Here is a 15142-nt window from a genome sequence, read left to right as displayed (position 1 = left end):
GCTGAGTTTGCTGGGAAATCAGCCAGACAAAGAAGAGTGGGTAGATGAGCAGCATAAAGATTTCAATTGTGCTCGAGCGCTCAGGTTTCTCCTGGAAAAAGAGGATATTGTTTGGGTGGAAAAGATATTAGAAAAAGATGTGATGCTTTGTGTATCTGTGCAGACAAAGAAGGGTGAAACAACTGTCTTCTGCACATAGAAAAGGATAAATAATCATATTTAGCAATGAATGAGTGAGGAAATAACTAAGCTAAAACATACAAAAATAAAAGTTAGAATATGAATAACTACTTGTGAAATTACAAAGTGTTAATGCATTTAAATGTGGTCATAAGTTATCTTGCCTCCAGTTTTTACACTTAAGTAATCATCTCCTGATTGCAGATTAATATCTAACTGACTGGGTTGGCAAGAAATCTAACAAGTGTAACAACTACTTCTGGTGTTTTTAACTCAACAGACCTAAAACAGACTGAAATCAATGACAGCCAATGTGAATTTCTCTTTATCTCCCTTGTCGCTGCACCAAATACAGTTTGTTGAATGCAACTCCTTATTGAACTAACCTTGTGGAATTAATTATTTATCCCTCCCCTTCCACATTTCTGTGATTTCTGCTTTGTAATGAGAATCCAGAGTCAGTCTGGCTGCGTCTTTGTTCGACCGACACATGCTCAGTGTTCAGGCTGCCTGGTTACAGTAACGTTAGAGACAGCCATTGTCTGCTCCTCTTTCGGCTCCGTGTGTCGGCTGCTCTGAGAACGACCTATCAGCTGTTTACTCCGACTTATAGCCAAACAGTCAAAACAACCGGACTCATTTGAATCAGACGTGGATATTCTTATCTTGTTTGGCTGCACAATATCTGCAGGTGTCGCTTACGGTGGCCCTGAGGGCTCAAAGCACCACAACATAAGGAAATACACAGGGAAAGACAAAACAAGCAAATGAAGAATGCATCCTCACCACGTATGTAATGCAAGAAAGTGGGAAAACCCTATTAAATACACAATGAGCTGCAAATACCGAAAACAAGACACAGAAACGCTGTTGCTGCTAACATGTGACAGCAATTATTTCAGCTAATTGTGATCATTTTGCACAATCGTATAGCTACATCCAGCTGCATTAAACAGCTGAATGAAACCATCAGAAATGATGTAATCACTATTTCTTTGTTTTTCCACTATTTGCATCCTTTTCTTCTGCTACAGTTCAGTGGCACCGACTGTTTATATTCTACTGACTACATTTTGATGAGCATCTATTGACTTTAGCGTCATGGATTTAGTTGCTAAGCCAAACAACACATGGCGGCTGTGAGCACGTTTTGGCTTTGAGCTAAATGAAAAACAATAATTTCAGGAGGACATTTTTAAATTTACAGAAAAAAGTCGCCGCTAAATGAGAAAATGGCTCAAATGTAAAACTAATAGAGTCATAAAATGAGAAGAAAAAGACAGTGAGCTCATTAATTGCAATCACTTGTATGACGGTGAACTACAATCTAAAACTGGTTGTTGTCATTAAGCTACAAACTACATTAAGCTAGGAGAATTAGGGGAAATTTAAAAACCTGAGCTGAAGGAAAAGAAAGTCATTAAGTTAATTTCATTAAGTTACCTTAACTTAAATTAAGCTTTACCTTAAATAACAGAAATTTGAGATGAAATTACTCAAAATATTAGGTTGATGCAATTACCAACATCAGTATGTTCACACCACTCATCAAAATAAAGTTTGCAATTTAAAAGTTTTATCTAAAGCAGACTCAGGAATATTTCTCGAGTTACTTTTTAGAGTGTGATTAAGAACATAAATCATCTTTGAATCATATGATCAGAAAACAGCTCCTATCATAGCACATTTTCCACTGTTGGATACTCTACCATATCGCAAAAACAAACGTATCCCGTCCAGATGCATCACCTTTTAGTGTTCCCTAGAAACATTTTCATTGCAGTCTGCTTTTCAGTATTTGGATTTTTTTGTGTGCTTGCAGCTTCTTTCCACATTTGTGTTTTTCTACTTTCAAAAATTCCACAGTCTTGTCCTTCAAGCTGCAGTACACTGAACCTGCAAGGCCGCCAAAATTGCCTCTGAGAAACGGCCCTTTGAATGTTCTGGATTAACTTTTTTTTTCTTTTTTGCACCTTATTCATTGCCATATTTTGTACAAACCATGTGCATAGACAAAAACTGCACACAATAATAAAAAAGGACACCTCTAAACATGATATACAAGACCATTAAGCTTTGCATTATTAACCTTTAAATATTTTATTCTCAACGCAAGCATTTACTACTTCTAGCAGTCCTACTAGTATGGACCTCAAAGGTTTTATTTTCCTGATTATGTGGAATCTCCAGGTTGAAGATGGGTTTAGTGCTCCACATAGTTTATCTTGCAGCACAAAATGAACACTGAATCTGTCTGTGTTTCAAAAGTTGAATATTTTCTAAGTGCAAATGTCCTTTCCAAGGGATGTAAGGATGGTTTCGACAGATAAAGATAAAGATTTTTAATGAATGTTTGCATGATCAACATATTTGTTTATGTGCATTTATTCCTGGATATGGATGAAGCATTGGGTGTTTGGATTATTTTTCCTCTGTCACACTGACAAATTATCAATGTCTGCATTCTTTTCAAGTTTTTCTCATTTAACTTGTTATCTGGCTGCTGGAATTACATCAATTTGTCAGCTTGATAGGCTCAGACAAGATAAAATGGATTTGTTGATTGAGCTGACGAAAGTCTAAATGTGCCGCGAGAAGATGGATCCCAAACTGCACGATCTGTTGTGTCTGAGTGATGCCATGATTTAAAATGAGTTGGAATGCGTCTGTATTCACCGCCTTACCAGGGCTTTGGTCTCCTCCTCGTCTTTGTAGTAGTAGAGCTGATCCCCTCTCAGCACAAACCAGCGACTGTGCCAAGTCTTGACAAAGCCTCCCTGCTTCCTGAGCCACCCACACCTGACGACGCTCGGCTTCTGGACCTCGCCGCTGGTCTGACCGCCACCGCCACGCTTTGGGCTGCTGTGGGACACACACTGGTCGTCCATTACAGCAGCTCCAATCTGCAAACAAACAGAACAGTTTTTATCTGTTTAGACTGACAGAAGCGCCACACTTTTTAAACAGTGCCGATATTCTGCAAGATTTAAACCGACAGAGGAAGAACAGGGAAATTGTATTAACCCTCATGTCGTCCTACGGGTAAAAATTGACACGTTGTAGTTTGAAAATGTGGAAAAAATATATTTTCACACTGAAACTTTTGCTGTCCATATTTTCAACACTTTTGGTAAATCTTTGAATATTTTGTTGTGGAATTTTTTTTTTGTGAATGTTCTTAAAGAAAATAGAAGTTTTACTGATATTAATGTAATCACTTTAGATATTTTAAGGACTTTTTGGAAGACGTTTACTCATGTTTTGAAAATATTTACAAGAATTTTCTTGCCAAATTTGGGGGATTTTAAAAAAAAATAAAACTTCTAAGGAATCATTGGAATTTTCTTCCTGAAAGTTTTGCAAGTTTTCAGAAATTTTGGAAATTTTTTTGCAGAATTTTTGGATTTTTTTTCAGACAAGGAAACAATATTTTTTGGTGCCCATAAATGAAGACAACAGGAGGGTTTAACACAGACATCACAGTCAAATGGCAGCAACAAGGATGTCTCATTAAAGCAATATTAATATTAAACTGGACTGGTATTTGTGGAAAAACAAATTCTCTCAAGTTTTTTCTTTCCAAATTCTTCTTCAAAGCCTTCAAAAACGTCACTAAAACTATCTGCAGTGCTACATATTACTAGAGGTTAAATGAAATAATTTCTGTGTTTTGGATGAACCTTTTTCCAGACTTATTGCCTCTGATTTGTCTGTTGTAGAGCTTCACGCAGTCAGACAGAGCTGAGTGTTGCAAGGCCGAGGTGGAAGTGTGGGAGGAGGAATTCACAAGCCAGATAACAAGTCCACAGACCAAACCTCAAATCTCTTTTATCTCTTTTTCTTGTATCGCCCACCTACATATGTTGGCCTGCCAGCCTCGCTCTTGTCTCAGTGTTATGTTTCGTCTCTTCAGTCCCTCAACCTTTTGAAGATTTCATGTGGCAGAACCCTTTTCATCCATGTAACCGGATCTGAAGTCTGTACTGTATGGTTACAGTATAGATATGTTTATGCAGCTGGAACTACATCATTTACAGTACGTTAGGGCATTTCTTGGCCACTGCAACAAGTTGTTTTTAGCCAGACTAGCAGCATGGCTCTATGGATGACAGTGTCAATTAGCCTGTCTGTTGGTCAACCACTGGAATATCTTTAGATGGATGTCATCTGGCGCAGATGTTAAAGGTCCCTAAAGAATGAATTCTAATGACACTGGTAATTCTTGATTTTAACCCGAGTATCATCAGCAGGTTGACTTTTTGGGCTTTTTGAAAAAAAAAATGACATGAAATCTGGTACAAATATCCCACTGAAATGAAAGAATTGTTGATCGTTGATCGTTTTATCGTCATGAAACTTTGCATTCAGACCATCCATCCATCCATTCTCTATACACCGCTTTATCCTCACTAGGGACGTGGGGGGTGCTGGAGCCTATCCCAGCTGACTCAGGCGAAGGCAGGGGACACTCTGGACAGGTCGCCAGTCTGTCACAGGGCTACATATACAGACGAACACTCACGCTCACATTCACACCTACGGACAATTTAGAGTGATCAGTTAACCTCAGGTCTAAACAACAAATTGATCAATTGAGAAAATAATCTACATATCAGCAGCACCTAACATCTTCATTCATATCAGTACATCCATAAGTGTATTCCCAAACAACACCCATGTTTGCTACATAGCATCCTACACATGTTGTTTCCATATACAAACATGAACGTCTGTGTCACTGACTGACAAACGCTCAGACTGCTGCTGTCCGCTTTCACTTTTGCCGTGTTATCAGTGGCTGTTGTTGTGCTTGACTTGGTGGATGTCCAAACAGCCCACTGGTCCAGATGAGGACCAGATGCAGATCAGCGGAGGAGCAAGTGCTGTGAATCTCTGGTTCTGTACAACCAGCATGTAAGCGTGTCGTGAGTGTATGTTCATGCACAAACATGCTCCGTCGTCTGCATTCCTTTAAGAAAATAGATGTTTTTCTCCACATTGTGGTGGCTATAACCTGCTTATTATCTTTTAGCCATCTCGGCTTCATCTTTGCTCTGTTTTTAGGTTACACCGACGTGGGATAAAAAGTTCTTCGACACCGAGATCACAAAGGAAAAATTCCATATTGCGTGGGATCATTTAGAGACGATAGCGGGGGGGGGATAACCTGTGCATCCCTGCATGAATTTGAATCTGAGCTTGTCTGTAGGCACACAACTGAACACACACACACACAGCACAAAACACAAGTCAGCGGGTGATACGCACACACAATACGTTGATGGAGTCACCTGCTGTGTACGGAGTGTGGTGCCACAGTTTCACAATTTCATGCCTCCTGCACAGAGCACAGTCAAACAGTGCTGCTGGGACTGAACTGTGCTGCACTATGAATTGAAACAGTAAATAACTCAGTAGTTTCTTTAACGGGAAGAACTTGGAGCTGGCTGACAGCAGAAACACTGTTTAAAATTTACATTACACTATAGTCTAGTTCAGAGGAAATAAATTGCCGTACGAGAATATAAGGCATTGCTAAATCTATAAATTACCTGACAAATGGAATGAGATCCGTGGAAAACTTAGTACTTCTTTGGCTCACGCAGGAACAGCGTGATGAATTGCGACCTTTAGAAAGTTACTCATTTTAATTGTGTTCCCGCTAAAAGCCAATTTGTGAGCTGTATCAAACAAATCAAATAGAATCACGGAGAAATGATGTGTTAATAGCAATAAAGAGGCTAATCCTAAATACATGTATGGTATACACAGAAAAGCGATGACATGCCCATCGGTCTCAGTTATGTGAGTGTTTTAGCAGTGCTTAGTAAATGTCAACATGCTGAGATGATAAACTAACATGGCGGCAAACAGCAGCGTGTTAATATTAGCTCAAAGTACAGAACATCACGGGCTCAGTCAACAATGTTTTGTAATATATTGAACAAGATAAGCAGCTTTCAGCCTTAGTTATTAAATTAATTAGTCTGAAGTGCATCTATATTTATTGATACAACCACGCTGATTATGCATACCACAGTGGCCACATGAATTGAATATTTTGTTTCCATCATTTTGCAGCCAAATGTCATTTCAAAGCTCTAAAAAACTGATTTAAAGACCCCCAATGTTGACTTTTTTTTTAACCTTGTCAGCATTTCCAACTTTCCTTTTACACTTGTGGTTAACTGTCACTTTTCACTTGCTGTTTGGTTCATTTTAGGCACCAAAACTACGCGGTTAGGTTTAGGGAAAATAGCAGGTTTGGGTGAAAATGCAGCCCTTTCACAAGATGTTTGAAGCTTCTGTAGGTTATTTTCTGGGTTACCAAGGTGATGAATCTGTCTCCAACACAAGTATGATTGGTTGACTGAAAAGGAGCGACAGTAAAGAAATAAAGTAAATGGTGTGGATTGGTTGAGTGGAAATATATCCGTGTTTTATCAGAAGCAGATGTCGTTGTGGAGCATAAAACTTCATAGATGCCCTCATTCTAAAGGAAGCACCAGTGTAGAGCTACATCTAAGTCATTTAAAGCACAAAGGGCTCATTTTAATGCAAAAAAATATATAAATGTGGAACTTTGATACACACAGATGAGTGTTGAAGAATGACTGGAGAAGGACTTAAACAGTTACAGTTTTCTGCCACTGTTGGCTTAGAAAAGGTCTGCTATATCTAATGAGGAACTACTGACTCACTCTTGCGACTTTTGCTTGCTACTTTGGTACTTGATCGGTGTTTTTATTTAGACAAAGCTTGCATATGTTTGCATAATAAATCATAATAATACCACTGGGTGCTTTATGAGGCCACTGAGCCAGCTAGCAATGCAAACACATTTGTTTAGGTTACAGGAAACTGCAAACCAACGAGGGCTAAAGTTAAGAAGGCTGACCTGCTTTCCAAATGTAGATTTTATACGTGGTCGTTCTTTCTGCAGACACCAGCTGTGGTTCTGTGCACATTTATGAAGCAACTGCGAGAACACATCACTGCCTGGCTGTTGTGTCCATTCAGCAGGCTGAAAACAGCTTCTCAGAGGTGTATCCTGTGTCCCTATAAAACACCTGGTAGGGCACATGCATGTCTTTGTCCCCCGAGTCTCCAGAAATAAGCCGTGGAACTTGATAGGTAATATTAATGATTTTTTTTCCCTCAGCATAACCACAAGGTTGGAAAAAGTACACAGAAAGGAGTGAAACAGGAGACCTCAGTGCAACCTGAAACATGAGAGCTCTCATGAAAAGCTTGTTTGAAGAAAAATAAGACTTCACTCATACATCATAGAAATGGAAAGATTTTTTTTTAAACTATGCAGTCTGTTTTAAAAGTGGCTGTTGCTAGAGGTACGGACCCGTACCCGTAGCCTGTGGACTACGGATACGGCACTTGCCATTTGCCAATCAGATACGCGAGATCTGGTCATGTGACTCCCGGTAGACGCTAGCTGTACGGACCCGTAGCATCGGTACGACAGGTACGGACCCTAAACCTGACCCTAACACTAACCCTAACCTTAACCTTTGCTTACCTTTCAACAGTTTGCAGTGGTTAGCAGCTTCTTGACTCGCGAGACTCGCGTACGGGTCCATATCTGTCTGGCAAATGGAAAGTGCCGTACGGACCCGTATCCGTAGACACTACCTTTAAAAGTGATGCCTAAAGTCCCTTCTCTGAAATACAACCACGCATGTAAGCTGCATTAGGCAGAACTTGCATTCAATATTGCAAAATACTTTCATTGTTGATTAATCTATTGATTCTTTTCTTGTTTGCTCTCTAAAATGCAAGAAAATTGTGAAAAAAAGCACAAGATGATGCCCTAAAATGCTTTGTATTATCTACAACCCAAATATATTCAGTTTACTGTCATGAACAACGCAGAAAATATCCAAATATCTGCGCATATCTAGTCGATCATATATCCACACTTGATTCTACTTTAACCTAAAAGGAACTTTCAGTAGGTCTTGAGTTCAAAAATATCACAGAATTTTCTCATGGGCTGACTGAGAACTTTGACTATACTAAGAAGTCAGTGGGAAGAGACACCCTGACCTTCACTGTAAACAACAACAGCTCAGTATACAGCTCAAACACACACACACACACACACACGCTGGGAAGGACAACACAAAGATAGCTGCAAATCAGCTCTCTAAGGTTTTGCGGCATGCACTGTAATTTCTTAGCAGGGTGCAACATATCTGTGGCTCTGCAGCGGTCGAATAAAACTGAACAAATTCGAGCTGTTTGGAGAAAAGAAAGGAGGGAGTGACTTTTCTGTGAGAAGAACGACACTTTCAAACCCACATTGGTGTTAAGCTCCAAGCGCAGAAGTATTACTATTCTGTGTCTGGATACTGAACCGGACCATCTCATGTTCAGAGACTCCTTTATGTTGGTCTAAAAATATGTGTCTGTCAGTGAAATCATAAAATGCAGCTGCTAAAGTGTGTGTTAAGTGATGGTAGCTGTTCTTTGGCGACGACGAAAAGGCACTAAAATGTACAATAAGTCTTTTTTTGTGACACACATTTGACATGAACTGATATTTAGGTTAATTTGACACATGCAGGTACGGATAAACTTCCATTACACATTGCTTTGGTCGATTATCGTGTACCTGATGTCAGAGGCTCCACTGTGACTACAACACTACACCATAGATAGAAGAAAATCTGGAGATGAGAGTTGGATGTGAAATCTGTGAAATGTGATCCCACAGACCTTCTTGTCAGCACAGGACCTGTCTCACAGCACCAGGAAGTTTCTAGTTTTCAGTGCTTGCACAGACTGTTTGCACCCCGTATGGGAAAGTAGTGAAGCTAAGAGCACACAGAAAGCCTGATCTGCAGTTTGACACGTCTTTGTTTGACCTGAGCTGCTTTAAGGAGAAGAGACTGAGGCCTCACTGCACACTACCCTGTGGGAAATTAATACTGGTGCTTTTTTTTAAGTTAAAAGCACAACAGAATAAATGAAATCATATATTTGGGCTTTAAAAGGCGATACAGACTGTTGCCCAAAATTTTGTTCTGGGCAGGAAATTTTCTGTGACCACAGGAAGTGGCCGGTCACAACAGCAGCAAGGAGCGCAGCCGAGAGAAAATTGGACTCAACGGTGTTTGGAATTACTGCCTTTCCCACCATGTGGTTGCTATAAAGCAACACATGCAGGCTGAAATGGTAAACATCTACGTGCAAAGTGCATTCATTGCCATGTGACATGATTTCACAGCTTTCAACCGTCTGGCACGTAAAGCTTTTCCCAGGCAGCTGAGTATCTTCAGAACCCAACTCTGGCAGCATCCAGAGCCGCCCCAACGTCCACACAGTGAATGTTCAAGCAATGAACAGGACTTTTTTTTAAAGGTAATTGATGAAACTGCTAAAAAGTCATCTATGTGTATCAAAAATATGTATTGAGAAGTAGTTTTCATGAAAAATACACCTTGTTCCCTTAAAATGGCGTACATGTAGCTCTACTCTTCACAGTGTGGGGCACATCAGTGAAGTCTCTGCCTTACGTTCCACTTACCCTTCCCAGTTACCTGCAGCTCCAGCACACCAGCTCACCTCTGACTCCGCTCAAACCCTATAAAACTACTCTGTGCTACACAATGGCAAAAAACAAAAAGCCACACTCGACAAGGTGACACAATTGGCTCCTTCGGTTCTGAAAAGTCTAAATGTGTGTTTTTATGAGACTGGTATAAATACTTTAAGCTTTTATACTCTAATTTAAAGGTGGAAATGCTCAGCCACGGTGTTGACTGCTTATTTTGCTGATGAGGTGTCTTCCAGCATATAAAAACACCACATGGACGTGTTAACAAGCTAAAAACACTTGATTACAGGTTCTGTTAAAGACCCCCTACAGTGAAAATAACACGTTTTATTCATCTTGTTAACCAGAATTGGATTCTGATTCTGATTCAGATAAACAACGTCGAAAACACTTCATTTTTACTGATGGAGGTGTTTAGCATACTCTGTAACACTTGACACACAGGAGGAGGCTTTCATCGATTGTACTTTAATGAGTATTTTTTCAAGTCTGTTATTTTCTTCTTAAGTGTGCATCACACTACGGAATCTACGGTACTGTTAAAATCATAGTTCACTTCTCTGTAAAACTACATTTTGCTCTGATATCTAAACCTTTAATCTGCATTTTTGTACCCAGTAAGGCTATGTAATCACAAATGTACAATATGGACAAAACATGGGGGTGTCCTTGGTCTGTTACATTATATAGGTACTGTAGGTGGTATGTGTTAAAGCAACATCTATATGAATGCCAGGAGAGTACTGATTGTAACCAGATGATCAATGTCATTCACTATCTGTGGTTTTAATTATGTGGCTCTTCAGTGTATTTCACTAATGCAACAGTATTTTTACTTAATTTTCAGCACTCTTTCCACCACTGACATTAGATTATTACTGTAGATGAGGTAGCTAGTTAGGTATGTTGCAGTTTAGAGCTTAGATTAAATCAGCATTAATTCATTTACCACACTTATGCTGGTATGTCTTTGATTTTGGAGAGGCTACAAAACAGACACCGCCCTCTTTAAATGCATAATATCTTTGTTTCTAAATCCCACGCATGCTGTTTCAATACATGGAGAAATCAAAAGCTTAACACACCTTTCATTGCTATGGTTACTAAGCTTCTGTTGAACCATTTCTGCACTTGGGAGGGGTTTAGGAAAACTAACTGAGTACTTAAAATAAATCCCAATTTTTCAAAACACGTCTCAATGTGCATTTTATGTTGGCATTAAAGGTTACTAATGCAAATAATCCCAGCTTGAAGCTGTAATGATTCACCGCTGAACGGCAGACATGAATTCTTTATTCATGTCTTTGAACATGTGGCGCGCACTGCCATTACCATCTGTCTGTCATCAGTTGTCACTTTTGCATTTTCAACAACTGTTGTCTCCACATTGACCCCGCTGCTCGCCAGTAATCCCTGTGCCAACCTTCCCTGGGATGATGCAAAGGTCAATGTTGCATGAAAATGGAAAGTCGCTAACATTTATCCTTATCAAGTCCAGTAAAATCTCCTCTGACAGTTAGAATTCTGGAAGTAATACTCAAAAATCACACTGTTGGATTTGTATGATAAATGGTGAATATGTTATATTTCACAAGGTCAGAAAATTAGTGACTGCTATTGTACAAACTGGGAATGTGGGCATGTGCCGTCAGTTGTTTTTTTTTTTCACTTTTAGTAATCTATCTATCTATCTATCTATCTATCTATCTATCTATCTATCTATCTATCTATCTATCTATCACATCAAAGCTGCATTTGACAAATTCCATGTTCACTTCAATGCACATACACTAACCGTACTAACTGCACAAGACATGCGAGAGAGGAAACATGAACTTCACATTACCACACCACGCTGTCAATTCCTTTAAATATCTCTAAGCCACCTTCCCCCTTAAAGTCGGCACAGTAGGGCCTCCATGACCCACATGTGTTAAAGACAAATATAACCCTTGCCTGCCAAAGCCGCTACCTCGAGAGCAGCCTGCCTCTGTTAGACTCCTGCTCTAAAGTCGCAGAGGTGAGAGGAGGGCACGCCGCTCGCTGTGCCGTTGCTCTGCTAATTGTTGGAGAGGATGTGAAAGAGGAAGGGCTTCGGAGCAGTCACAGATGGAAGCACTCACGCACATGTGAGGAAGGAAGAAAAAAAAACGGATCCATTGCTCCATCCAACACACACATAAGTCAGGTCTAGCAATGACTTAAAGCAGGACGGGGTTGCGGAGAGGTCAAGATCTGATAACTCACTACCCACACAACTCACTGTGACTCATAGAGACGGACGGATGGATGGATGGAAGCAGGAAGAGAGGAGAGGAGGTGAGGTGAGTGGTTTGATGGATCGCACATACAGAAGGATCGCTTCTTGGAGATAAATGTTCTCTTTTGCTCCTGTTGCTGAAGTCCCCATAAACCGACTGGCTTTCCCCCATGAATCAAAGTGATGAATCAGTGTCTATTTTGTCTGCGCACCGATTTAGACGCCATATGTGGCCCCCTTCATACTCCACAAAGCAGGCCCGTTTGCTATGATACACTCATTACCCCTCTCCCCAGCATCACCGCCCCTCCCTCTCCGTTTTCCTCCATGCCATGTGTCACGGTACGTCTGGGAACTGAGCAGCGAGCAGCAGCGGGAGAGACGAAGGCTTTGCATCGACCGCTGACTCATTCTACATGTGTTTGACACTCTGCTACAAGCGAACGAATGATACTGTTGATGTGGGGATCTTTTGTAATGTGAATCCGCGGCAGGAGGAGACCCTCCTGACAAAATGAGATGCCGTACAGGATGATACGGCCACAGCGGGAGAGGGCGAACTTGAAAATTGCACCTGGTGATCATAGTCGTTTTCAGCGGGGACGTTGTTTACTGTAGCAGCTTGGGGAAGGTGGGAACCAAGCTGACTCCGCATTATAACCTTCATAAATGTCACACAAAGCTGCTGCGCCCAGCAACAAAATAAAACAAAAGTGGCAATTTGTCACTTTAAGTGCAGATTAAACTCATGGGATATAGTGTGTTAATTAGTGCACTTTTGGGCCGCTGTTAGGCAGATTTTCCTCCTCTCTGACTCTTATTTCCAGTCTTGCTGCTGGCTGTAGTGTTATATTTAACAGGCACAAGCGTATAGAGTCAGTGTATTTCTCAAAATTTCAAACTGCATCTGTTCCCCAATGCCTTTTCCAAGCTCATCTCCAGTTTTTGCTGCAGTTTCAGCCCACTCCTTCCTCTCCCAATAAACAGATATCACAGTGCTGGACCTGGGAACAGGCGAGTGCAGCAGCTGACACGGGGAACCTGATCCCTGGGCTTTCCAGCAGCACAGCCTGCGCGCTGCAGGCATTCCTGGCACACGGGGGTCGTCATCCCTCCTTCTACCTCAGCTCGTGCCCCGTTTGCTTTCACATCTTCCTCTTCCATTAACGCACCAGGTGGTGGAGAAACAAGTTGTCTTTTTCTGTCATCTCAGCCACTTTATCAACATCCTGTCTTGCCCTTTCCTGCTCATCCTTTTAGCCTCATTCTGCTTCCCTGCCTCCTTTACCCATTGCGGTCATGCTGTGCGGTCTTCCAATCAGTGACAACAAAGGCAGCCTGACCAGCGATATGATAGACTTCTAGTATGTTTCACCTGCCGACGGCCAAGCAGGAGGTCAGTGTATAGGAAATGAAACACCTGCATGTGCTGCACTAGAATTAGCACAACCATTGCAGAAAAATAGCCAATAATCTGATCTAACAGTCACAGAAGTTCCCCAAATGTCAACTGCATGAGAAAATTATACTTTCCAGCTGTCCACTGCTATATTTACTCACAGTGAATTGGTGCGCATATGTTGTTGCAGGTTAACAATCCAGCTTTTAGCTATGCCCACAGTCTATATCACAGAATCGCAGCAGGCCTCAGGTGTGAGACATGAGTACGTATCGACTGAAGGTCATGCACTTATTTCCCTTGTGCACCTGAACTCCAGTTTCAATCTAACCCTCACTGCTGGTGGCACAGTATGGATGAGCTGTGTCACCACTTTGCCAGAGTGACAATATATCAGATTACGAAACCTGGTGATCGAATCTATTAGATACTGGGCCATGCTGGAAGTTTATGTGAAAAGCTTATGAGAGAAAAGGCTCAGTGGGCAAAAGATGTATATTATCATTGTAAACGATCTGTTAATCAAAGTCGCATGCTGACCTTCTCTCCTCTGGGAGTCACAATGGTTATAAGTATATCAAACGCATGTAAAATTGTAAACAGATCCAGGAAATACAAAATGTTATGAAAAGTTCAACTCCACTAACCTGCTTGAAAAATAAATTGCATAACTTAAAATGCCAGCCCTCTGAGGACAATTTGCCTAAAAGCATCTTCATATTCATGTCAATGTTCCATATTGTCAAAAATTCACCAGGTGTAACACCACATCAGAGGCAGAAGGGCTTATCAAAATGCACAACCGCAAACAGCAGACTCACCTTTCAAATGAACAGCCTTGTTGAATGCCTCAGCTCTGACCCGTGCTGATGTGCAACTGCTGTATCCAACCCAGTGACAGCTGATCAATCAGCAACAAACACAAATCCTTGGCTGAGACGAGCTCAAGTTGTGCCCCGGCTCAGCTCAGCTCAGCTGCTGCTGTTGCTCCCCTCCTGGACTGACTCAGTGTGTGCAGGAGTGGATTGAGTTAGCCGAGGCTCAGACGAGCTGTTAAAAACTTTTCCCCTGACTGCTCACACCATCTGCATGCTGAGAAAGTCTCCACTGTGGACAAGATGACTCTCGCGGTCAGCACAGTCACACATGGGGCACCATTACAGCTGGAGTCCACCCAGACACATGCACGCTCACATGCACTCGCACACAGACACACACACTCTCTCTGAACACTGCAGCCCCGACTCCTCCAGTCATCCCGGCTGGTGAGACGCTCACTCTCAGTCTGACAAGACTGTATGTTGGTCACAGAGGAGGAGGAGGGAAGAGAGAGAGGGAGGAGGAAAGTGTGTGTGAGAGCGTATGTTTGAGGAAGTCTCAAGATGAGAGCTCTGAGTGTTGCTCCAGCAGTGCAGCTGACTTTCTCCTCTATTTCCGATTACAGACAAGCAACTAGCAGTTTTCTGTCACATTGTGTCCCATTCATCTTTAAATTTCAGCAGCCAAAATTTACATAATCTAGAAAGAAAAAAAATCCTGAATTTTCCAGACATCATCTGTGGCTAACGCACTCAGAAAGCTACCCCGGTTTTAAGATGACATATACAAATGACTGCATGCTTGCAGCTCGACAAACATTTATTCAGTCACTCTGTCCTCACTTTGGTGCAAGTCCAGCTGTATACACAGCAGTGGAAAGTGCATCTTGTTTATTTGGGAGAGCTCGAGA

At 41.3% G+C, this 15142-nt stretch overlaps 1 protein-coding gene across 1 annotated transcript in view; it reads right to left on the bottom strand.

Moving 5' to 3' along the window:
* Positions 1-14709, bottom strand: part of arhgap24 (Rho GTPase activating protein 24) — an 84524-nt gene extending 69815 nt beyond the window's left edge. The window contains exons 1-2 of the mRNA XM_022211018.2: positions 14235-14709; positions 2865-3083 (exon numbers count right to left, since the gene is read on the bottom strand). Coding sequence (XP_022066710.1) covers positions 2865-3068 — 204 coding nt within the window. The 5' untranslated portion in view covers positions 3069-3083; positions 14235-14709. The remainder of the gene's footprint in view (positions 1-2864; positions 3084-14234) is intronic.
* Positions 14710-15142: the final 433 nt, after the last annotated feature.

This window comes from Acanthochromis polyacanthus, chromosome 18 (assembly GCF_021347895.1).
Source record: "Acanthochromis polyacanthus isolate Apoly-LR-REF ecotype Palm Island chromosome 18, KAUST_Apoly_ChrSc, whole genome shotgun sequence".
Classification (NCBI taxonomy): domain Eukaryota; kingdom Metazoa; phylum Chordata; class Actinopteri; family Pomacentridae; genus Acanthochromis; species Acanthochromis polyacanthus.
This window is presented reverse-complemented; position numbering and strand designations above follow the sequence as displayed.